Source organism: Plutella xylostella, chromosome 20 (assembly GCF_932276165.1).
Source record: "Plutella xylostella chromosome 20, ilPluXylo3.1, whole genome shotgun sequence".
Classification (NCBI taxonomy): domain Eukaryota; kingdom Metazoa; phylum Arthropoda; class Insecta; order Lepidoptera; family Plutellidae; genus Plutella; species Plutella xylostella.
This window is the reverse complement of record NC_064000.1, coordinates 2,664,481-2,690,007: the sequence shown is the minus strand read 5'-3', so window position 1 is coordinate 2,690,007 and position 25,527 is coordinate 2,664,481. Positions and strand designations below refer to the sequence as shown.

The window sequence follows — 25,527 nt, the reverse complement described above, 5'->3', positions numbered from 1 at the left end:
AAACATACTTAATATAGTATTTGTAAAGATAATATTAAGAAAAACAAGATTATACCAATACGAACAATTAGAGCAAACGAGACTTAGGTGTTTCAAGTTTGTGCCAAAAGAGTTTTAGACCAAACGAGTCTTATGCCACATAAGACTTGGCAAAGTGATGATTCTACCAAAAAAGTTTAGACCTTACGAGTTATGCGAAACGAGTTTAGGACAATAAAGATTAGGCCAGATGAGGGGAACCCTTAGATAACGTCAAAATACCCATATATACATTAATACCGGGGTGCAAGATTGGGAAATACACGCAAGTGAGTTTTTAGTTCAAAAGTTTTTTGTTTACTTACTGGAAAATATGAAAAGTAACATATTCAGTCATGTAATGTGCAGGTAGCACAAGAGAGTCAAAAGTATCGTAAAATGTTACTTTTGTAACATTCTGGCAACATTGGGTGACGGACAGTGCGGAATCGGATATGCTGATGCGGGCCACAGACTAGGTACCTGAAGAAATAAGGCGGCAACACACTAGCGGACGCGGCTTAAGGCGCTGACACATTAGCAGACTCGGCTTACGGACGCGGCTGTCAGCCGCGAAGTGTGCAACCGTGCACGGTCTTTTGGGACAGTTCGTGCCAGCCCGTCTGGTACAGGTTTTGCAATTTTTTTAAAGTATACGTTAAGTTTACGATTTCTTCTGTCATCAGCATACATTATCAGTCAAAAGTCGCATGATAGTTTCAGCTAGAGGCGCCACTTTGTATGCGAGAAAACGTAAACTTTTATAGTTTCCAACAATCTAACAAACCTGTACTAGACCTACAGATCGCTCTCGGACGTCTTTGTCGTTCAGCTTTCAGACGTCATAGTGCGATCAGGCACGAACGGTCTCATATTGATACTCAACTCAAGCTTTGTTGATCGTGTTCTTCACTTTGAGGGGACCGCGGATAGATAAATGAAACTAAGACTTGATATTTTTGCACGTGTATTGACGCGGATATCACTAATTATAGACAATAGAGTATTTACCATGTAGTTCACAAACAAGTAGGTTAGGTTTAGCTAAACAATATTAAATTATATTATATACAACAATGTGGCAACGTTGGTCGCCACAGACCAAAAAATAATCGGAGAATAGGACTATGTCAAAGTCTGACTGTACTGTCATTAAAATGTGTCAATTAGGGATGTCGAAAGTGCAAAAAAATATCGATATTTCGATATATCGATATTTTCTTTTATATCGTTACTGAAATCGATATATCGAATAAAAAATATCGATATATCGATATATCGGTAGCTTAATAGGAATAAATCCTTGCGAAATCAAATTCCTTTATTATTAAAAAATACTATTTTCACTTTGTGCCAGTGTCGTGTATTGACATGTGTGATGACCCCTTTACACTCTCGCTCGGTACACGGTTGCGAGCTAGCATCGCCGCATTGCGTTGTGACGCAAACAAAAGGGTATTGTTAATGAAAAATATATCGATTTTGATATGTTTTCGATACTTGATTATTTATATCGATACATCGATATATCGGTTTACAATATATCGTCAGAAAATATCGATAGATTTATAAAAATATATCGATATATCGATACATCGATATTATTTCGACATCCCTAGTGTCAATGTCAAACTCTCAAACAACAAAACAAATCCTTTCATTCCATTTTCCGCAATTCTGTAAAACAGCCGGACTCCTTTTATCTATCATCTCATTAAACTGCCGGACTCCCTATCTTATCATCACTATTGAATCTTATTCTCTCATTATCATTTCACTGCTTATCGTGGTATCGTGCTATCAAAATTTTTGTCAGAATAATTTCATCTGTGTACCGTGACTGCCGTGTTATTTGCCGCAAAATGTCTCAGCCTGAACCACGGTTGGCTCCCTGTATACCTTTGCCTTTGGAAGACAAGGCGCTTACTGAAATAATTGAAAAGGCTAAGGATTGGGCCCTGATGCATGGAGTTGGGATGCGTGACAAGAATCATTTTACCAAAGATGCCATACAGGTATGCTGGAGAGCACTTATTCACCAACAGTTCGGTCCTATAAGCTCTTAGGTGGAATATAAATAGGAATCAATGTTTTTATTTAAATATGTCACATCATCATCATACATTACAATCTTCAATTAAATGCTAATGTATTTTGTGTGTTAAATGTACAATAATTCACAGATGTAGTTTTTTTTTATGGGTAGGTACATGTATATTATATTATATGTATGAGCAAGCCTTTTTGATTTAGCATTTTTCATGTCAACCATCAGTGGATCTTAACATTATCATTTTACATTGGGGTGAAAACATGCTGTACTGACTGTTGGTCCACAACACTAACCTCAGCATGTAATGGGGACCTTTACCTGCAGCAGAACAAATTATCACAGAGGTCTTACTGATACACATCTAAGGTTTTCAAACAGCATATTGATTGATAGAATATTAAATTAAATTAAATTCATTTATTTCAGATAACTTGATCCATATTCAGTACATGTCATAAAATTCTATAAACAAAAAACAATACAATTAACAACGAGCACAAGAATTAACATAAAAACAATTTATCACAAATCAAATTAATACATACATTCAGGATTAAATACAATATAAAAAATAAGAATAATAATAATTTCAGATTATAAATTTAATTAATATTGTTTATTTGTACACAAACAGAAAATAAATTACAAAACTTGTGTACTAACATACACACCATAGGTGTGTCGGTTGAATGGCGTAGTGGTTAGTGGCCCTGACTGCTATGCCGAAGGTCCCGGGTTCGATTCCCGGCTGGGTCAGATATTTGTTTAAAGACAGATATTTGTACTTGGGTCTTGGGTGTTGATATTTATATTTAGTATCTATCTATCTATGTATTTGTGTAGATATATCAGCTGTCCGACACCCATAACACAGGTTCTGCCTAGCTTGGGGTTGGATGGCCGTGTGTGAGATGTCCCCACATATTTATTTTATTTATTTATTTATTATATGTATAAAAATGGGGGTTTTATTGCTTAAAGTGATTTTTTGAAGACAACCTTTGGGTGGAAGGATATTTGATTATTTACTTACTTACTTATTCCCAATCTCTGCTGGGGAGAATTTGATTATTTAAATATACCTACTATTTTATTTTATAATTGTCAGATCACTAACAACTATTTATTACTAACACTAAGTAACCACTATTATAAAAACAGTGAGTAATTTAGAAGCGACCTCTGTTAGGAAATATAATACATGAAGAATAAAAAATTAAGGATTGTAAGCTCTTACAAAAAGAAAAATAGGTACAACACCAACTAATACTAAAACTATTTAGCATATAATACTTATTGAAGCAATCATGTAAACAGGTGCTTGCAATATTACAACCTAACACAATGTATTAATTTCAGTTTGCCCCATTTGTGCTGCTGCCGTCACCATTTCCAAGACAGGAATTCAACAAAGCCATTGAACTACAAACAGTTTTAAATGAACTCATGCATAAGGTTTGTAAAAGTTTTTTTATGATACCTGAATGGCTAGCACAGGGCGCATTTCATATCACATATTACTTAGTTTATTAGCACTCAGCTCCCAGCAATCCATTTATTTATATACTCAGTCAGACAGAAGTATCTTTAATTGTATCTTACCCCTTAGCATGAATTTTCATCGTGAACGTGACATGAAATTACTCGATGAATTTTAATTCTGCTACCGACCACCAGGAGCGCTGTTCATATTTTCATACAAACTTACTCGATGAATTCTACTTCACTTTCACGTTGAAAATTCTTGCTAAGGGGTCTGATTTCTGGAATGTGGAATGAATTTGATATTTGTGTAGATGTATCAGCTGTCCAATACCCATATTAAAGGCTCTGCCTAATTTGGGATGGTTGGCGATGTCCTCACATATTATTTAAAAAAATATATATAATTCTTTTTAGGTAGCGCATGATGAAGCTTTTCTACAACGGACGCTACAGAACGCACTTGAAGTGGACGAGTTCACGGCTAATCTCTACAACATATGGGTCAAAGTAAAGGAGGAAGGAATCGCTCAGGTACTTTGTTATTACATTCATAATAATAACACAGCTCTAACATACCAGTGTCATCTACTTCATATTGCATTACAAAAATATACTCGCGATCAATGAAAAAAATCCAGTGACTTAGCACCAAGTTACTCATTAACGGGCCGCCGCCAAAAAACGTTAATATTGTGTTCAGATTTTAAATGAAATGTAAAAAAAATTAAGGCCATTTGTGGTTGGAACTTTTTTATTGCTCGCGAGTGTATTTTCTGATTTGGATTGTGTACTTAGATTCATGCTTCCTACCAACGATATACTCTGTTAATCAACACGAGTTACTGAAGACGTGTTAAACAGCCACCATGGGGGATGGTAACTTTTTAATACCTTCGCAAACAAAGAGTAGTGCACCCTATTACAAAAAAGGTCGCATACCTCCATTTAAATATTAACAATCGCGTCTTGCCTCCGGCTAGCCGATATCGTTAGGCATGCTGCGTTCAGACATAATGCTGGATACACGCTGTCCACACACGAAGCCCTGCTCGCAACACAAGCCGTATTGCTCGTGGAAACAAGTCGAAATCAACAGCATCGCATCCGGATTCGGCCATCTTGGGCCAGTGTCGAGGGAAATACAGAGGTACAGGGTTTGGTCGTATCACAAGTCTGTTTTTCAAGGCTTTGAATTTGAACTGAACGGGTAACAAGGGGTTAGTTAGCGCCCGCCAACTGAAATTAAAAACATACTGAACTTCTGTTTAAAAAATCGTTTTTATAAATTATGAGGAGAATCTGCCCGTCATGCTAGTGCCATTCTAATTCTAGTATACCTAGTAACTAGATTTAGATAGAGTCTAGATTTTAAAACACCAAAAAGCTACGTAAGTACTTATAATATAATATGGTTATTCCACATTTAAGGTAAAATGTATGTAAGAAACTACCATTTAATAGCGTTTTTCCCAAAAATGCCACGTTTCGCGCCTTTTTCAGGCGAATTTTAATTTTTGGAACCTACCTCATGTAGAAGTTCATGTAAAAAACGCTAAAAACGGCTGTTTCTGGCGGAAACGATAGGAAAAACTGGAATTAGGACGGTGAACAGATTTTCCTCACACTTTAAAAAAACGCATTTTTAAACCTTCAGAAGCAATGTTTGTTTCAGTTGGCGGCGCTAACTAGCCCAAGTACCTTAGGTTTGCGGGCACGAAACGGGATGTCCCTCCAGCTACAATCCCCCAAAATTTAAACTCAATAGAAACTATTTTTGATCATGCCAAAAAATATTCGTTGAATGGTCATAAATAGTCGTGTTTTCTAAAAAAATAGTCGTATCATACTTTCGATTTATTATCATATTATTATTATTATTATTTATTCGCCCCGCCGCCGCCGCGCCGCCCCGCCGTCGTCGCTCCGCCCGTCGCAAGTTTCGTACCCGCAGACTTAATAGTTCAAAAACAGCGGGTAGCTATAGTGTATTGGGTCGCTGCTATACCGTGATAGAGTCGCCCGTAATTTAGACATTGTGATACGAAGCAACAATAAAAAATTCTTAAAAATCAGGTCATTTATTTTAAGTGGCAAAAAACTATTTTAATAACACTAACATTAGTTTGAATGTAGACTGTAAATGGTTAATAATTAATACAACTTACCTAGTTAAATAGTAATCGTAGTCATGTCTGCATGGTTAGTTAAATAGATTAATAGCCCTCCGAAATTATTATTATTACTTACATAGTTAATAGTTACATAACTATTAGCTTTTGCATTAAAACGAATAAAATTTTGTTGGGTGATAGATAAGTTAATATTGATTAAATAACAACTTATAAAATCCAACAATAAATGGTTTATTAATAACTGTAATAAACAGCACAGAATCTCGCAAATCTTACCAAAATGATCAATGAATGAGATAATATGATAAGTCATCGTTGAATGAGTCATTTTCAAGTTTTTTTATTTAGTTAACGTGCACAAATACTTTAATATCTTGTTCTCACAATGATAAGCACTTTTTAAATAAATAGGTAGGTATGTTATGGTATGTTGAAGTCAAGTGCAAATATAAATGAAAAAATATATAAGTAGGTAGGTATGATATTTATGGATAGGTAGCGACATAGTTGAGATAGGTACTTCATTGAAAACTTACCTTGGATCCTTGGATCTATTGATTTAACGCGAGGACGTGTGTATTCATATTGAGATTACAATTTATTTAGTTGAGATACCATTGAGCTCTTGTCTTGAATTATTTCAGTTAGAAGATTTGTGACTTCTTTGGTACAATGGTTGTTATTATTTAAGCGTCAATTCACACGTACCACAACCACACCACGTCGCAGCGACATAATGTGGTCAAGCTGTGGTAACGTGTGAATAGTGTGACAGCGGCTTTTTGCAGTTGCGTTGTGGCAGCGACAAAATATCGATGTGGTTGCGTTGTCGCTGTCATTGCGATGTGGTAACCACGTCGTCGTGTGCAGTTAATACGGAGAACAGGTTGCCGTTGCGATGTGGTTGCGTTGTGGTTGCGATGTGGTCGTATTACACAGGTGGTCGATAACAACGGCAAAATGTGGCACATGTAAATTGGATTATTCATTGTCAATACAAAATATACGCCCGACCACACGGCGTGGTTGTGGTGTGGTTGTGGCTGTGGTGTGGTTGTGGTACGTCTGAATTGACCCTAAGTTGAACTTAAAACAGTTGACAGTAAACAAAATACGGACAGTTTTTTTGCTTTGTTTTTGTATGTGACACAGCATCTTGTTCGTATATCGTAAGGTTTGAAATGACTAGCCTTGCATGTAAGAACGCACACGTACACTAAATTGTTAGTGTGTTTTAGTGATAACTGATAAGATAAACATGATACCATAAAAGAAACGGTTTCTGTTCAAAACGTCAAAAACGCAGCAACTCAGCTCAGCAATACTGAGCAACTCAGCTGTTATTTTATAAAGGCATTGTGTTTTATGATGATGATGAGACGACGGGATGGCGTAGTGGTTAGTGACCCTGACTACTGAGCCGAAGTTCCGGGTTCGATTCCCGGCTGGGGCAGATATTTGTTTAAACACATATATTTGTTCTCGGGTCTTGGATGTGCCCGTAAAACGGCAATAGGCCCGCCCCCTATTACATTGGGGTGTGAGTGTTTATATATAATATTAAAAGTTCGAAATTACTGCTACAGGTGTCGCTAGTGGCTACTGACAGGGGTCAGGTTACTTTAGCAGCGGATTATTTATTTAAAAAGAGTATTTTGTCAAAATTGTCGCAAAGACTTGCGTTTAGATTTCAATACTGTTTAAATTTATTTTATATGCCAACTCTAGTACAGGGTGGGCAAGTGAAAAGTTTAAATTTTAAAAATTCATAGAAAAAAAACTAAGAGACATATTCCTAATAATATTTTTTTTAATAAAACGTCGGAACTCGGGATTTTGAAATAAATAAATAATATAGTGTTAATAACAATATGCAACTGCAACAGAGTGTTGAAAAATTTCCATTCTCGTTTGGAAGAATGCCGAAGTCGCGACGGTGGTCATTTGAACACTACTATTATTTAAAAAAAAACCCGACTTCTAACTTTATATTAAAAAATTATATTAAAGATTTTTTGAAATATTTCAAAAAAAATAATATCTGTGATTTTTTTAAATTTATCACTGGCCATCCCTGTATCTTCTTATTAAATTTACTATCGCAACACCATGATAATGTATGTGCCTGTATGGTTCTAGGTTTGTTGCTATACTGTATTCATTCTTATTTGGCGAAAAATGTAAACAATCTTGTTTCTTTTTAATTAAAATACTATTAAACAAATAAGCTACGGCCAAAATAAATGGTTGAATTACGAAATCAATCATGTTTGCTTGTAAGTATTTCATTTGTCTAGTCTATTCTATTCTATTCTATTCTGGTAGGGGGTGAAGTTCCTGTACGTGGCTCTCTCGAGTGGAACCTTTGTACATATCCCCTTGATTTCAGCTCAGCCAGCCTAGCTCCCGAGTAAACTGGAGTAGCAAGCCTGGGTGTTCCAATAGCTGAGATAGGCGCTCTGTTGGTCCAAGAATAGATAATCTTGTTTCTGTAGTAGGTGGACAAGCTAACAGAATGTGTTCAACCGTCTCATCTACTTCCTTACATGTCCTACATAAGGGACTAGTTGAGTTACCTATGATATATAAGTGTTTATTCACGAAACAGTGTCCTGTTATTAATCCTACCATTAATGATATATTACTACGGGACAGGTTGAGTAAGTAGCGTGTAAATTTATAGTTGTGTGATGGAATGAACGCTTTAGTTTGTCTACAGTCTACCCGGTTTTGCCACATTTCATTTGTCATTGAGTATGTTTTATTTTATAACTTAGTTTTGAAATTAATTCAAATAAAAAGACCCTCCAGGATTGCTCAAAATCCACGACAAGTAAGAATAAATGCCTACGTTATATACCTATTATGTTGTCGGTCATTTTGTTTATCAACTAATTCGAATTATTAGAGGTATGTACCTATGTATGTATGTCAACACAACCATTGTCAAGAATAGCTCATTCACTAATATTTGTCTTCACATTCTCTCTTACCGAGCTAACGATGTTTTTAAACATACATTTATGTAAGTACCTACCTACACTTATACTTGTTTAGATTGCCGATACTGTGCAAGTCATAGGCACATTACATCTAGGGAATACAATCCCGGCCTTTATTTGGGATCCCGGGATTTCGGGACTGGATGAAGACAATCCCGGGATCCCGGGATCAGGGTCACAAACAAAAACACGTCTAGCGAATCAAATTTTTAGGTTTATCAGTTTTTGTAATTTAACTTTGTCAGACGATACTTAGTTGAACAAAAAATAGACTTCTTAAAAAAAGATAAACAATTACTTAAAATTAAATACATTTTGTTAATCTTACACAAAATCTATCATAATTATCTTAAAATAAAGATAGGAACTTCTATGTTTGGTTATGTATTTGCAATTCCAACCTCTTTATACCTATACATCTATATACATCTGTATAATATCTAGTTAGTTTATTATATCTAGTACAATACAATTGTTAACGTTTAAGTACAATTGTTAACGTTTAAGTTTACGAAGAATGGTGCACACACATGGTTCATCATCATCATCATCATCAGCTAATAATCATCCACTGCTGGACATAGGCCTCTCCCAAGGAGCGCCACAACACACGGTCCCACACACATGGTTAAATAAAAGAAATATGTTACCTGGGTCTGGACTCTGGGTTCTTATGCATTTTCTTATCCTTTTTTGTCAATCCCGAAAATCCCGGGATTGGCAAATTTTAATCCCGAAAATTTCGGGACTGGAAAATGAACGGGATCCCGGGCTTGTATTCCCTAATTACATCTCTCAACCATCTCATTAGTGTAATAAGGCGTCTATGAGAATATTTAGCTACAGTCGTCGAAATATAATAGGCCCGTTTGGACAGCTACACAAATTTGCTATTTACTCTTGATTTACTTGATGAAATACATAAAAAGACACATAATCTGGCTTATTATTCAACGGCCGAAAGAAAAAAGAACTTTAAAGCACCAAAAGTTGCTTATTGTTTAGATTTTTCATGATTTAGGTTTGACACCAGCTGTCATCCCAAACATTTTGGAGCTGTCCAAACGGGCCTATTATATTTCGACGACTGTAATTTAGATAAGAGCATATCACACAAAACAAAAAAATCAATGCCTGTTTCAGTGTGTGTGATTGTGAGTACTTAAGTAAATTCAATCCAGCGATAATATAATTATGTAGGTAGCTTTAGCCGGTATAAAGAGGTTATGGATTAGTATCTAGGACTATCCTGTCCAAAGGATAAGTGTAAGAGTCCTGAACTAAGAACAGTAGGTAGTGAACGTGAAAAACTACCCTCAGAAGACGCAACTCTAGATATATGAACCCACCAACCCACAATGGACCAGCGGCAGCGTGGTGGGAAATCGTCCAAGCTTAGGAAGGCAGTTTCGACCTTGGGAATATGCACTAAGGTTCCATTCGAGAGAGCCAGGTGCAGGTACCTACACCCCCACAGAGAATGGAATAGTCGCAACTCAATTTTCCCATTCCACGGAAGATTGGACAGAATCTCACAGACTCGCATTTTTACATTCTAGTCTGTGACCCTCGGGCTGTTCCGATCCGACTACCTCATGCACGGGCCAGACAACAACAAGTTGAAACAAGTGGAGTTTAACACGATCGCTTCGAGTTTTGGCGCTATCACGTCGCATCTGCCCACTTTGAATCGGTACCGACCTGCCCATTTGTTGCTTTGCCCTGCGCTCGACGAGGTTTTGAGATGTGTTTAAAAAAACTGTTTGATCATTTGTATTCACTTTTTTTAAGTACATAATAACTTATCTTTGGTCCTTTTAAAGACAGTGTAAAAAAAATACTAGGGAGACTTTTTGACCGCCCATAAAAATTATTCATACATTGATTTATGAAATCAATAAAAAAGGGGACCCATCTATGATTTATTTATATTTAATGAGCTGTCAGATCCCTTGCTATACTGCCATGATAGCATAGACAGGTATTTGTTAAGCCTAATGATTTAGAAAATACATCTCTAACCCAGCGTCGCGCCATGGCAGTTGTTCAGTAAATATCTCTCATGTGACTGCTATTTTTTTTTATTTGCACGCTTTTCAGTCATTCCTTCACTCATCTCACTCTAGTGATGTATGTTTGTCGAGTGTTTCTGCACGCTTCTGCTTTTTTTTCTAGTACCTATATGCACTGTTTGGGTTTTAGACTTATTTTCAATATTTTTTATTTTTCAATAGAAGCGTAGTATAAATTGTTGCGTTAATTTTTTTTATTTAGTTAAAGCTTTTATTTAGTTTGCAATTCACTTGAGAGATGTTCCCTGACCACTCCTATGCAGTGTCGGTTTTTTTAAATGTTATTATTGTTGTTTAAATGTGATTCAGTGTATTCTGTCCAGTCGTTGCTGGGTTTGGCTTAGGGTACACATCTTTCAATCAAAAATTTTAATTGTTACTTAATCTGGTTTAGAACACAAAGTTTTGTAAAAAATATTTGGGTAACAATGTGAAAAAATATGTGTTTACATGGTGTAAACACAGATATAAATGTATTAGTAGGTAAATATAAAAAAAACAATAAGAATTAAAATAAAAAAAGGTTTTGCAAAATAATAAAATATTAATTAAGTATAGCGTTTTTTCCAAATGCCAATTTCAAAAGTAAAAAAAAATAAATATTTTAACATATTGTACACATTTTGTTACAAAATATGCGGTCGTGTCCACTTTCGATTATGTTCAAAATTTTCAATTTTGTTATCTGCATTGTGCAACGGTACCTGTTTAATTTTAATGTCATTGCATGTTGGGCTCTATGTTATATTTTGATGTGCTTTGTTTCTTTAGAATAAAATGAATGCATGCTCTGGAGTGTGTCTGTATATGCTCGATAGTGTAAATATTTATATCAATTCTGAAGGCTCAGGAATTTTGTTTTAGCGATGTCAAACAAAAAATGTTACCATTCGAAAATGAGATTCAAGAAAACACTCATAAAATCGAATTTTAAACAAATAATTTATGGTTTTGATACTTTTTGCGCTTTCAGAATTCGGCATCGTGGTTTGTGTTAGTGTATGTAGCATGTCATTTTACATTGTAAGCAGTGTAGCTTAATATTTTTTTGTTGTATTTATGTTAAAATTGAATTTTATTATGTTTCAGCTACATAATAAGACAGTTGGGCCATGGTGATATCGTGAAAAACGTAAGTTGTGTGAGTTTAATACATTCATTTATACTCACATAGTCATCATCATCACGACCCATCACGTCGCCACTGCTGGGGCACGGGTCTCCTGAATGAATATGATATGAACTATATTGGACTTGGTTCTTCAAATTGCTTAAAACTGTACCGTGCACCTACATGCTTAGATGAAAAAATATTTTACGTCGAAAATACCTACACAGATTTGTTTTCTTCTTAATTCACGTAACGCTACAGGTTAATACCGAAAATGGATTTACTTGATAGGTCAGTTGCCGGCTGTTCTTAATTTTGACAGTTCTCGGAAAAAAACAAAACGGCATCATGACTTTTTAATTTCGCAGATGCCAGAGAACCGCGCTCTTTCCGGCCTATGTACGGGCATCACAGACGCGTATGACCTCTTTGGTGTCCCGAACGCCGTGGTGGTGTTTGTGGTTGAGGAAGTCTCGTATAATATTTGCGACCAGCGCTTCCACGAGTTTGAGATTGCTGAGAAAAGGCCGGATATCACGGTAGGTTGTGTTTATTATTAGTGCCGTGTATGTTACTTAATAGAATAATTAAACCAGTGCTTTTTTTCAAAAGTTGCACAAGGAGTTTTTGTAGAATGTCCAATGAACAATCTCCATGGCTAAAATATTTATGAAATCTATTTATTTTCCCTTATTTTCATCCTCATTATAATGCCTACATTTATTTTTTATTTCAGATTTTCAGGAAAACACTGAACGAAATTTACGAGGAGAGCTCTCTCAACGACAAGAAGCAACTGATTATGTAAGATATTCCATTTTTAACAGATAAATTTGAATACAATTTTAATTACGTTTAGCGTTTGGTAAAAGTGACCCAGTATCTGAAATAAAACAATAGACATTAGATAGATAGATAGAATATTCTTTATTGGTAAACACGCATGAAAATAACTTACATAACTTGAATACTAACACATATGTACAAAAATGGCGGTCTTATCTCTTAAAGCTATTTTTTCAAGGCAACCTTAAAACTCTAGTTTTAAGTAAACTATTACTGTGCTACAAAAAACTTTAAACAATGTTAAAAAATATATTCAAAACGAAATTTGACAGATTTCGTAGGCGTTTGATTTGACAGCGCTAAACATCTGTTAAATACTGTAAGTTTTTGTGGTAAAGCCTTTTAGTTTCGCTGTGAGCTGAAACACAGGTTAACACCTAGTTTAGCAGCAGATGCTACTAACTTGCCATTGTTGTACACATGTTGTTCATAAAATATTAGCTAATAAGGTAAGTTTTAAGAAATGTATCTTTTTGGAAATAAATAATTTATATTATATTATTGAAAAATGAAAAATATTTATTTAAATTTAAGATTACGATACAAAAAGTATAGGTTGCAGTGTTTGGTAACAATTTAAAGGTGGTGATATAGCAAGGGCTACCACACTAGGCTAGGCCTGTGTCGTGGACAAGTATTATATTAGTTTTGTTTTGTTTTGTGCTATAGTTTTATAGTTTAGTATTATTGTTCGCAGCGAGGAGCGTCCGGTGGCGGTGGTGTACTACCGGTCCGGGTACGAGCCCGCGCAGTACCCCACGCAGCGGGAGTGGGACGCCCGCCTGCGCGTCGAGCGCTCCACGTGAGTACTATGAGTACTGGGTCTCCTATTTTATGCTATATGCGGCGTCCGACTTTGACCTAAACGTTTCGATCAACGTCCTACGGCCTACCTACGGCGTCTACGCGCCAACGTCGGCGTGTGAGGGAGACCGCATCAGTACATTTCTATAGTGAGCAAGGTGACGCGGCCTACGGCGTGACGCTGGACGCGATCTACGGCGTAAATAGGAGACCCGGGCCTGAGTACTAGGGGTCACCAGTGTTTGTTCGCAGCGAGGAGCGTCCGGTGGCGGTGGTGTAATACCTACACAGGGAGCTGCAAAAAGGGCATACTAAGAATAGAATATTGCTTTAATGAACACCACATAAATCAGACATTCAAAAACATACTTATAGACTAGAACTAATGTACAATAGGCAGCCTTATCGCTAAGCCGAAACCTATGTGTGCAGCATGTTATATCTAAGCTGGAAAATAAAATCCGAATGTCAAAAATATATCATTATCTATATAGTAAAAAAATTGATTTCGTTTTGCACTTAGATATAAAACATGCTGCACACGTAGGGTTCGGCTTAGTATGCAACAGGGGGGTCGCTCTCTAAAGGTCACAGCACACATAAATGTAACGGATCTTGATCGTATCGACCCTTCAGTTTGTCCCGGGAAAAGAAACCTGACCCGTCTCTGAGAGTTGCAGAGAGGGGGTTAGGATTCTTTACCCCAAAGTATATTTTGATTGTACAACGAGCAGTTTTAGCCATTAAGAAAATCCACAAAAAAAATGCTTTCAATAGGTGCTTCGCGCGATCATTAAAACCCTTGGGCTATTATAATTGTTTCATGAATCCATGTGATTAACTCAGAATAAATGTTAATGCATCATAGATGAGAAAAAGTGATACAAAATTATCTTATCGACATAAATAATTTATTTATCTATTGAAAATCTGCATTATTCTATCACATTGAATAACATAAGGAATCTTATCACCATTATTTTCACATTTTCATTTCAGCATTCAGCTGTATAATTTGCAACTTTTGTTCTAGTATAGGTAGGTTATTGATATTTTATCTTTTATAATGTAAAACGTATAATTCTTATGTTATGCCTCTAATATAATAATATTATCAATGTTATTAACTATTATAATTATAATACTATAATTAGTTTATAACTAAGTCGGTCCTGGTAGGTGACGCTACCAGCGCTGTGATTATTTAATAATAATCATAGTATTATGCTGAGTCAGAATCCTTTTGCCAACATGATAAATACACATGTTGATTATCTATCTGTCTGTCTATCATATTAAATATAATATATTAATATCGTGTGTTTATGTAATCTTGATATTAGTAATCTTGCTGTGTAACCTGTGTATACGTATTGTGTTAAGATCTAATCTAACCCCCAAATTCATAGAGCTTTTTGACACTTTACAAAAGGTTTAAAATTGACACAGTGATATACGAATTTTATCTTTTTAACTGATGCAAAGAGTCTAAATTCTTCTGTTTCAACGTCAATTTTAACCTGGTTGTAAATTTTAAATACTGTCTATGAATTTGAAGAAAAATATATCTTCTTTCCACAGGGCCATAAAATGCCCGTCGATCGGCTACCACCTAGCGGGCACTAAGAAGGTGCAGCAGGCGCTGGCCACGCCGGGGGTGCTGGAGGGGTTCATGGGCGCGGGGGGGGTCACCGGCCGCGTGCGCGACATCTTCACCGGACTGTACTCGCTGGACTTCGACGACAGTGGCGAGCGCGCCGTGGAGATGGCGTTGGCTGACGCTACTAGGTGAGAGCCCCGAAGCCTCTCCGAACGGAGAGTTGTTTGTAAAAATTTATGTTCATCAGAAAAATATTTATTTATACGATGCATAAAAACATTTGACTTTGACGATAGATGGCGTTGTGTCCGGTTACTAGAAGAGTGTAACATTTGTACGGTAGATGGCGTTGTAACTGACGAGTGCGCGGTTTGGACGACAGATGGCGTTGTGTGCGGTTACTAGATTAGTGTAAAGTTTGGACGATAGATGGCGTCACCGGCCGCGTGCGCGACATCTTCACCGGACTGTACTCGCTGGACTTCGACGACAGCGGCGAGCGCGCCGTGGAGATGGCGCTCGCTGACGCTACTAGGTGAGAGCCCCGAAGCATCCCCGAAAGGAGATTAGTTTGCAAAAATTGACGTTCTTCAGAAAAATATAAATTTATACGATGCATAAAAACATTTGACTTTGACGGTTTGACGATAGATTTAGGCTTTGTGTGCGGTTACTAGAAGAGTGTAAGATTTGTACGGTAGATGGCGTTGTAACTGACGAGTGCGCGGTTTGGACGAGTTACTAGGTGAGTGTAAGGTTTATATAAATAAATATGTAGGGATATCTCACACACGGCCATCCGACCCCAAACTAGGCAGAGCCTGTGATGTGGGTGTCGGACAGCTGATATGTCTACACAAATACTTAGATAGATACTTACATATAACATGGATAAACGACAACCAGACACAAGTGATCATCACAGGAATTTTTGCCCTGGGCGGGATTCGAAGCCCCGACGATAGATGGCGTTGTTAGTGGTTACTAGGTGAGAGTAAGGTTTGGACGATAGATGGCATCTTCACCGGACTGTACTCGCTGGACTTCGACGACAGCGGCGAGCGCGCCGTGGAGATGGCGCTCGCTGACGCTACTAGGTTTTCATTTCATTTCATTTATTTATTCATTCACAACATGCTGTCATATTTGAAATTACAATGGGGACTTAATTCTAACTTAATTCTAAAAAATACAATTTTCAAGGGTAATTTACACATGAGATATTAATAATTAACAATAGTAAAAATAATAATAATAATAATAAAACAATAGAAGATAAGTAAATTAATTAATTCAAATTGTAATAAAATAAATTTAATTTTAAACATTATCTAAAAATTAAAATGTCGATTTAAAAAAAAATAATCATGTCAAATAATAATACAATAACTACAAATAAAAATAAAATAAAAATATTAGTCATTTAAAAATTCGTCTATTGTGTAGAAGCACTTTTCCAATAGATGTTTTTGTAATGTATTTTTGAATGAAGCTATTTTATCAATTTGTTTTAGGTGTGAAGGAAGTTTAGGTGAGGGGATTGGACTTATACAGGGTGTCCCAAAAGTCAACGTCATCCCTTAAAGGGCTGATAGGTCAGCTCATGAGAGGCCAGAATATCACAATATGACCTTAGTAAAAACTTGATAATTTTCGAGATATTGACACTTTTATAAATTTGCTGAAAATCGACACCTTGGATCAGTTTTTTGCGTGCCGCCGGTACAAAAATCCATATTGTTAGAATTTGTTTGGTGTTGCATCACCCTGTATAGCCCTGCTATTGATCGCAGTCAAAAAAATATCGAGTAATGCTGTATGTTTAAAAAAAACACGGTTTTCAAAGTCATAAAAGGTAATCGTATTTTTTTATAAACAACTTTGACTCTACATACTGTAAAAAAAATATACCACGCAAACCTGGCACCTTATTTGAAAAGATTGCTCATTTAATGCAGTTTCCAAAATGATGTGAAACGTTGCTCTTGTTTCAATTAACAAAAAAGTTATTGCTATTTTAGTACAAAACGACCTCGATGTAAAATAGTTTGAAGGAAATTTATCTGACTGAATTTATTAAGGGTAAGTCATGTTGGAACTACAAAAAACTGATCCAAGGTGTCGATTTTCAGCAAATTTATAAAAGTGTCAATATCTCGAAAATTATCGAGTTTTTACTAAGGTCATATTGTGATATTCTGGCCTCTCATGAGCTGACCTATCAGCCCTTTAAAGGATGACGTTGACTTTTGGGACACCCTGTATATTACTGGCGTAAGGACAGGCGCAACCGCTCTTGAAAATGACACCTTCTCGTTGGCCCTAAAATCTCATAAATCTTTCATAATTTTTATGAATTACCCTAACAGGTTCCTGATGCACTATTGATTTGTAACCTAAATGTCTTTTATATTTGCTTAAATAAATAAAAATCAATAAAATAGGGCCATCGCGCAAGTGTCAAATTTTTTTTGACAAAAAGTTCTGAGGTATTCGTATCTTTCCTTTTGAAATCATTGTCTTTCACACCCTCCTATTTCCGCGCCAGGTTGGTGCTAAAGCCATATTATTAGAATACTTACATATTACGAGTATGTATTGCGAGTTGGTATGAAAATACATTTAACATGAAAATAACCCCCCACCCCCATTTCCCCCCAGGTTCGTCCTGAAGCCGCAGCGCGAGGGCGGCGGGCACAACGTGTACGGCGCGGACGTGCGCGACGCGCTGCTGCGCATGCGCCACGGCCGCGAGCGCATGGCCTACATACTCATGGAGCGCATCCTGCCGCCGCTCGTTAAAGGTAACGTTTATACGTATACAGGGTATAGGTATACAGGGTGTTGCAAAAAGGGTATACTAAGCCGAAAGGAGGTGGCACTTGACGAAAAAAAATGCTTCTTCATATTAACGTTTTACTATGAAGAAACATTTATGTTTTCGCGAATTTTCAAAAGTCTTAGAACAAAAGTTGTACAGAATGACCCACCGAATCACCCCTTTTCGGCTTGGTATACCACTTTAGCCACATCAAACTTGCTAGCAATGAAAAACTTCCATCTGGTTCTATTTGCCAGACGGCAATAATATACAATCTTTTGTAATAAGGCACTAGGCCTTGCAGCACGGGTGAATTATCGATAAACTTGTTTATTTACGTCCATAAAGAACCCGTGCAGCTAATACAGAACCAACTACGTCGGGAACTTCTAGATTTTTTCTGGGCATGTCTTCTTTCGTGAACCTAACTGTACTTACCTCATCTTGTCTATTGCAGGCTACGTGGTGCGTCCGGGCGCGTCGGTGCCGCCGCCGCTCGTCGATTTGGTGTCGGAACTCGGCATCTTCGGAGTCATCATTGGGTAAGTATCATTGTTATAGCTCTTTATTTAGTAAATAGTTAGCAATCATATATTTTAACTCACGAGTTAAGGTTCAAGCACTATTGAAAAAAAAACCTCAACAGGGTGTCCACTTTCTGGAAAGTCAGGGATAGTCAGGGAAAAGTCAGGGAAGCTCAATGTGGTCATGGAAAGTCAGGGAAATTGATGGGCCCACCTGGAAAGTCAGGGAAAAATGACTAGTAAAGCATATATTTTTTCAAAATTGTAGTTCTTTCCTTTACTAATTATTATTTTTCTTCTTCTATTTTAAACGTAAAATATGTAAGTCATAAAATAAAATCTCGTAAGCCAGATTCCAGACTGAGTTCATAGTTTGTTCAATAGTAAAATAATGTTCCCTTAGTTAAGTTTCTTTCAAAAGAGTGTGAGTCAGCTTGCCATTCTGAACAACTTTTGTTTTAAGAGTTCGTGATGAAAAATAAGTCCTCACATAAAGTGTTGGTGCAGACGCGCTGTATCGGCGCTCATTTCACTCATCAATTCTCATAATTTGCTACTGCAGCGGGAGCGCTTGCAGAAGCGTTTCCTCCACGAGGCACCTAATGATTTTTTTAAAGCATCGCGCCCCTACGAAAAGGTTTGATTTTGGTTTTGTTTTATTTAAATTAATAATACGGTATTTACAAAGCTTAACACGCTTTACTCGAGTTATTTCGGTTTTGAAGGTCCTAAGATAACTATACACGGTGTTAGGACAAGTTTTATACAAAAATAAAAAAATAAAAATTATCTAACTGCTTCCAAACTCTCATTTAAAAAAAATATATGAGGAGGCGTATTTCTTCAAAGCACTCATTAAAATTATCCTTAAAATTTGAACAAAATCTTGTTTGTTTCCCTACTGAGATTTGCCCGCCTATGCGGTTGTTTTGGCTATATCTTGGCCATACCTTAATCGGTTTTAGATTGGAATATGTCATTTTAAAGCTTATAAATTGATTATGTTTTTAAGCTGTAGTGCCGGAAAAATCGTCAGATAAAATTCTTTTTTAAATTAGCTTTTTATTTTCATCTTTCGTAAAATTTTCTTAATGTTTCATCTATTTTGAAGCACTGTGTCTAAATTAAGTTAAATATTACGCAATCAATGATTATGATTAGCTGACTAAGGTGTCACCAATGCAAAACAATCAAAAAAGTATTAAAAACATCATTGGTTTTTGAAATATTTTGCTTTTAAACATAAATTTTGGCAAAATTTAAAAAAAACTTAAAACTTAAATAACTCAGAAATGGTTGACTTTCGGATAATGCATTATGGGGTTTAATCGACTGGAAATTCCTTCGACTACAACTCATTTAAAGGAATACATCGACTTACCAATCACCCTGTATAGGAGCACAAGGCTAAGTATATCTTAATAGCTTTATTTATAGCCAAAAAAAAGTGCGATTCCGGTATTACTTCAATACCGGTATTGAAAAAAGTGTGAATTTTGGTCCGGGATCTCGGTATTGCGGTATTGCATGCCCTAGAAGATGTACATAGCCGAAATAGGGTCGACTCAGGGGATCACTCGAAACAACTTTTGTTCTACGTGTTTTTGAAGTTCGCGTTTTTTTCTCATATAACTTAACCTGTTTACCAAAGTTTGTGTGGAAATTCTTTTTTAAAAAATTTCATGTTGTTGAAAATTATCTGCCTGAGTCACTCTCATCTCTTTTGGCTTAATATACACTTTTTACAGCCAAATATTTTACGCAGTCGAAGTTTTTTTAAATAAGTGTCGCTAATGAACGGAAAACTTTCAAATGAAGCTTTTGTTTATTTTGATCTCTGGTCAGGGAAAATTTCTGAAATGGTCAGGGAAAGTCAGGGAAAAGTCAGGGAATTTTTTGGAGGATTCTGAGTGGACACCCTGCTCAACTTCCGTTTGAAAACGGCCCTTCATACTAATGGGAGATTTTCAACCATAGATTATAGATTACTTCATACTCAACAGCACTGCATTTTTTTTAGCCGGCATCTTAAAAAAAATGCAGTGCTGTTGAGTGTGAAGTGATCTATAATCTATGGTTGTTTGTCTATGGTTGAAAATCTCCCATTCAATCTTTTAAAATCTGCCTCCCAAGATATGCTGTCACTCTCTAAAACATAATTAGGGAGAGTGACAGCATGTATTTTATTCCATCGGTAGCCATTATCCGGACATTGTGAAACTGACACGAACACAATTTTTTTTTAAACTCACTTATATCTTCTTTTAGGACCAAAGACAAGATCTACTCCAACAAGCAGGTGGGCCACATGCTGCGCACGAAGCTCGCGGACGCCAACGAAGGCGGCGTGGCGGCCGGGCTGGGGGCGCTGGACTCCCCGCTGTTAGTCGACCTGTAGGGGACTGGGAGGGGAGAATGGGAGGGAGGGAAGGGATGTGGAGCAAACATAAGCTAAATTTTAAGAAAATTCGGTTATTGGTTCTGAAAGCGAAAATTCAATTTTAGCAATGTCTAAAGTCAAAGCGTTTTCTTTGTTTGTTTGTCTTTTTTAATTGGCTGCATGAAGCCCAGAATTATTCATATTCTATTTTAGGTATTTTTGGCTATGATAATAATTGTGAAAATATTACTTAATAGTTACTCCAGAGGTAGCGCAGACTCTACGACTATTATCCTGTGATCTAATAGATGTTCATATTTTAAGGTGTTGTGAAATAGAATGATAAATTATGTAAATATCACTTGCTTTCTTGAGCCTTAAATATTTTTACTTAAAAGCCGTTACCTAAATGTATGTTAAATTCATAGAATAACATTTCATACTACATACATTCCGTAATTTACTCATATAGTTAATTAACTATGTTTTCTTAACTAATATTCACTAATAGCTGATACTTGAAATTTTATAACCTGAGTAAAAGTATGCAGCAAATTAAATTTTCACTATTATTATTTCTACTCATACCATGGTCAATTTAAGTGTTACTTACGGTATTATGTTTGAACACTTTGAACTAATAATTATTAATATTGAAAATATACGCGTGGTGCTGTATGTGTAAATTAAAATAATGAATATGGTGATTTGTTTTTATAATGTTTTTAATATTATACATAATTAATATAGACGAATTTAATACAATATATTATTCTCAGTTTTGTGTTTTATTATTATTTCCTACCAACTTATTTACCTCATATTATAATTTAGGTATAGTGAATCGATCTCTACTATACCTAGACTTTTGAGCGTAGATGAATACGGTGAAAAACCCTAATATAACTCTTGAGTAGTGCATCTGTCACTGACACAAAATAAAATAAGCAAGCGTAAAACTTTTAAATAATTTTATTAGATAATTTTACATAGATACTACTAAGACTAACAACAGTGTTACAGATGTTCCGTATATTTGGGCACTTTGTTCTTCAGCATAAGTCCCGAGTCGTTTTGGTTGTACCCCTCCAGGTATTCGAACTCGGGGTGGCTGTGGATCACCTGAAAACATTACGAAAAATGGGGAAAAATACAATGAAAAGATATCATTTTATTTAATGGGTAGATTTATAATACATATCTTTATAGGGGAGTCGGTGACCAAGATTGAAGATGAACTAGGATTTATCACCATGGTGAATTTAATCAAGCAAGTCAGGTCTCCTGTTTGATGATACTGTCTTTAGGAGTCTAACTACATATCTCATAATTGTCAGCTAGTAATCGGACAATGCTGCACACCCTCCCGCCCACTGGACCAACGACCTAATGCCGGGATACACGATGCTGAGTCTACCACCATTTCACAAAGGCGTAACACAATATCACTAGTTAGTACTGTAGCGACTGGAACCCTAATTCTGAGGACAAGTGTTTTAAGCGCTTCTTGGCAGAGGCCTATGTCAGACTGCCGGGTCCCTATCGCGAATTCAAAACGAAGTAACATTTAAATTCAACACATTTGTATCCGAAAATCGTTGTCAAAACAAGTTTGCGATAGCGAGCCTGATGATAATAACATAACGCACCTGGTCCTTAGCATACGCGTCATCGGCTCCAATAATCAGCTCCGGCACATCAGTCCGGGCCACGTTGAACAGATTGAGCAGGTAATTCTTGTGGTTGGTGTACGTCATGCGCTTGTCCGCCCACTCCATCTCGCGCGGGAGCCGCCAGTCCTTCATCTTGGGTTCTTCACGTTCGTCGTACTTGTCGAAGTCGAGACGCTCTATGTCTTCTACTACCTGGGGGGGAATTGAGGGTTTTTTTAAGTTTAAATGGAGCATCTGCTTATTCTAAGCATGTAGGTGATAAACACAATATTAAACATCTATAGCTTTTTAGGTAAGCGTTCGCCTTTCGGCATCGTATGCATCTCATTCAGTATTCTTTATATATTATGTTAATTAGCACAAGTGCATCCACTTCATCGGTATTTGTCCGATACGTACGATATCGATAGCTGGACTCTTGACATACATTTGGGGTGAAGCCAGACGAGCGTAATTTTGTGAGTTGTGAGTCGTGTATTCCGGCAGAAAAGTATGCGCGGGGACGAGGGGAGCGAGTAACTTCCCCGCCCCCCTCGACCCCGCGCATCAGAATACGCGACTCACAAGTCTCAAAACTCACAAAATTACGCTCGTCTGGCCTCACCCTTGAATGTTTATAACCGGTAAAAGGATTAGCCAGTCAGAATAGCATCAGTCATTGACTGCCCAGGGAGCGTGGATGTATACCTACAAATAACAGTTGATACGTCATTTGGGAAGGCTCCTTTCGTGCACCTTACATCTAGTATCTGCTGTTAGCTATCCTAGTGTGATAATGTGGTATTAGAGCTCAGATAGACCTATACTCAACATCATAACTATCTTTGTTATTTCGTGACTGAACTCAATGTGACCAAGCAAGCAAACATAAAAGACACCCACCACTTCAACTTCACCACCGCCGGTCCAGTCGTAGACCAGCAGCTCCGCGTGCGTGGAGATGTCCCGCAGGTACTTGTCCTTGTAGAGACGCTCCATCTCCGTGAGGAACTCAGGAGTCAGCGCCTTGCCGCTCACCTCGTGCGGGTGGCCTCGGGCCTTGATCGCTGCTTGGACCTGTAATGTGTGAAGAGTAAGGTTTGTTGTGGTGAGTTTCACTGGTGATTTAATTTTGAAAATATATATGGCTACTTATACGTTTTTTTTGTTATGTGCCATTTACATTTTTTCTTTATCAGATCTCTTCTTCCTTGTATAATATACAGGTAATAGAGTTTTTAATTAAATAAATAATTTTCGTGTATATAGTATTTGGTCATTGCTTAACGGAGCACTGTAATACTGTAACATTGGAAAGATAAATATTTTACACATTCTCCTTACTTGGCATTGAATATCAATTTTGGACATCATCATAATCATTGTCCACAACATTTTGGACAACAGTTATGTTAAATACTTACATTGTCTACTGGCCTGTCCAAGTAGATGACAAGGTGTGGCCTCAGCAGTTCCTCAATAGTGTTCTTCCTGATCTCGTAGTAGACGGACCGCACCCCCTTACTGATGTACTTCTGTGAGTACATTGCCTCTAGGAACACAAAGTCGGAGTACGGAGACCGCTCCAACACAACCCCCTCACCGGTGTTCAACAGGTGAGCCAGAGCATCAATGTACTGCGCATAGCGAGCCTCGTACATCATAATCTGGAATGCGCCAGCATTGCGGTGCATAGGGTCACAGTTGAAGTTGACATGGTCATAGCTCCTTGTGTCTTCCGGGATCTGATCGTCGAACTTCCGCAGGTCATAGCCGTTGGGCCGGATGTAGTGGTAGTCCATTGTAGCCTCAGGGAAGTGCTTCATGCCGAGGTCAGCGGCGAGCGCGCGCGCGAACTCCGTCTTGCCGGCGGCCACCGGACCCTCCACCACCACCACCTTAGAGTTCTCATCGAGTCTGTGGGTCGTTCTGTCGAACCAGCTACGGATCATACCGTAATCCTTGTTGACATAGTCGAAGGGCGCTGGCTTCGGGGGCCGGGGCGGCAGGGACTCTCGGAGGGACTTGCCGTTTATGTTCCGGCTTTGGATGAATGTGCATGCTGCGATCTTGCCCCCCGAAGGGCTGATGATCTTCACAAATGCGGTACGCACTATAGTGGCCATATTTGAGGTATCAAACTGTTATGTGACACCTGAAAATGGATGGTTAGGTACGGTTTAAGGTTTCGTCGGTTTACAAATTATAAATTTATAGAAATAGAGCCAATACAAACCTCAAATCAATTCATAATAATGGAAAAATCGGATCGTAAAATTGTGACATAACAATTCACTGACGTTTTAAAATTCAACTCTATCTGTCAAACTATGCGAGTATTGATCCAATGTTGATACAACGTTAGGACAACGTTGAACTGATTTCAGATGTTCCTTGTATGAATCCTTAGAAAAATAACAACTTCATAGAACCAATATTCTGTTTTTGACACTGTTTCTGTCACAGAGCAACCCTACTATTTTTCAGATTCAGATGTTTCTTATACCCCATTTACACTCTCGCACGAGTGGCGAGGCGAGCGACAAGGCGAGGGGCGAGGCGCGAGTGTGAACAGACGCTCGTGGCTCGCCTCCTCGCTCGCCTCGCCACTCGCGGCGCTCGCGTCCGGAGCGGTTTTTGGGGCACGAGTCAAAGGAGCTCGCGTCGAGCTCGCGTCGCACGCGAGCGGGTGTTTACACTCTCGCGTCCGCTTCATTCTGGCTTCTACATCGTGCCGCGCAGGTTGTGTTTGTCGTCGTATAATTATAACGTAGTGTTTTTTCCTCAGTTGTATAATGGATTGGTCGCAAGACGAAACATTTAATTTCATATAAGTAAATATTTCAATAAAATAATAATAATAAAAAACACTAAAACGTAAGAAATAAAAGCAGTACTTACCTGCTTAGATATAATAGGTCTAAACCATGTCTAAACCTTAAATTATTTCTTACGTTTTAGTGGTTTTTTGAAGTCGTTTTTTTTATCATTATTTTATTTTATTACTTATTTATACTTAGTTTATTT

The 25,527-nt window shown here is 37.3% G+C and overlaps 2 protein-coding genes across 6 annotated transcripts; one reads left to right on the top strand and one right to left on the bottom strand.

Annotated features, from left to right (window-relative positions):
• Positions 1-1,650: 1,650 nt before the first annotated feature.
• On the top strand, positions 1,651-21,945 carry LOC105385342 (glutathione synthetase). 5 transcript variants are annotated; one of them, XM_048628114.1, is made up of 13 exons: positions 1,651-2,033; positions 3,431-3,526; positions 3,971-4,087; positions 4,537-4,703; positions 11,852-11,903; positions 12,242-12,412; positions 12,610-12,677; positions 13,417-13,521; positions 15,105-15,231; positions 15,579-15,658; positions 17,785-17,927; positions 18,402-18,486; positions 20,737-21,945. In XM_048628114.1, exons 1-13 carry the CDS (start codon positions 1,881-1,883, stop codon positions 20,864-20,866), a joined length of 1,494 nt encoding a protein of 497 aa, XP_048484071.1. In that variant the 5' UTR covers positions 1,651-1,880; the 3' UTR covers positions 20,867-21,945. The 5 variants fall into 5 exon arrangements, with proteins under 5 accessions (XP_048484071.1, XP_048484070.1, XP_048484072.1 ...); XM_048628113.1 differs by lacking the exon at positions 15,579-15,658 and having other exon boundaries at positions 1,652-2,033; positions 15,105-15,311; XM_048628115.1 differs by lacking the exon at positions 15,579-15,658 and having other exon boundaries at positions 1,653-2,033; positions 11,852-11,894; positions 15,105-15,311.
• On the bottom strand, positions 21,803-24,798 carry LOC105385341 (NADH dehydrogenase [ubiquinone] 1 alpha subcomplex subunit 10, mitochondrial). The gene is made up of 5 exons (XM_011555701.3): positions 24,737-24,798; positions 23,925-24,655; positions 23,404-23,577; positions 22,498-22,713; positions 21,803-21,970 (listed from the first exon to the last, which is right to left on the bottom strand). Exons 2-5 carry the CDS (start codon positions 24,624-24,626, stop codon positions 21,866-21,868), a joined length of 1,197 nt encoding a protein of 398 aa, XP_011554003.3. The 5' UTR covers positions 24,627-24,655; positions 24,737-24,798; the 3' UTR covers positions 21,803-21,865.
• Between the last annotated feature and the right edge of the window lie 729 nt (positions 24,799-25,527).

Bases quoted from the DNA above. Each gene is read 5' to 3' on its own strand.
- LOC105385342 (XM_048628114.1), top strand. From the start codon at position 1,881: ATGTCTCAGCCTGAACCACGGTTGGCTCCCTGTATACCTTTGCCTTTG. The intron at 3,527-3,970 runs GTTTGTAAAAGT...AATTCTTTTTAG, and splicing joins TAAATGAACTCATGCATAAG to GTAGCGCATGATGAAGCTTT. The intron at 18,487-20,736 runs GTAAGTATCATT...ATCTTCTTTTAG, and splicing joins ATCTTCGGAGTCATCATTGG to GACCAAAGACAAGATCTACT.
- LOC105385341 (XM_011555701.3), bottom strand. From the start codon at position 24,626: ATGGCCACTATAGTGCGTACCGCATTTGTGAAGATCATCAGCCCTTCG. The intron at 23,578-23,924 runs GTAAGTATTTAA...CACACATTACAG, and splicing joins TGGACAGGCCAGTAGACAAT to GTCCAAGCAGCGATCAAGGC. The intron at 22,714-23,403 runs GTGGGTGTCTTT...ATTCCCCCCCAG, and splicing joins GCGGTGGTGAAGTTGAAGTG to GTAGTAGAAGACATAGAGCG.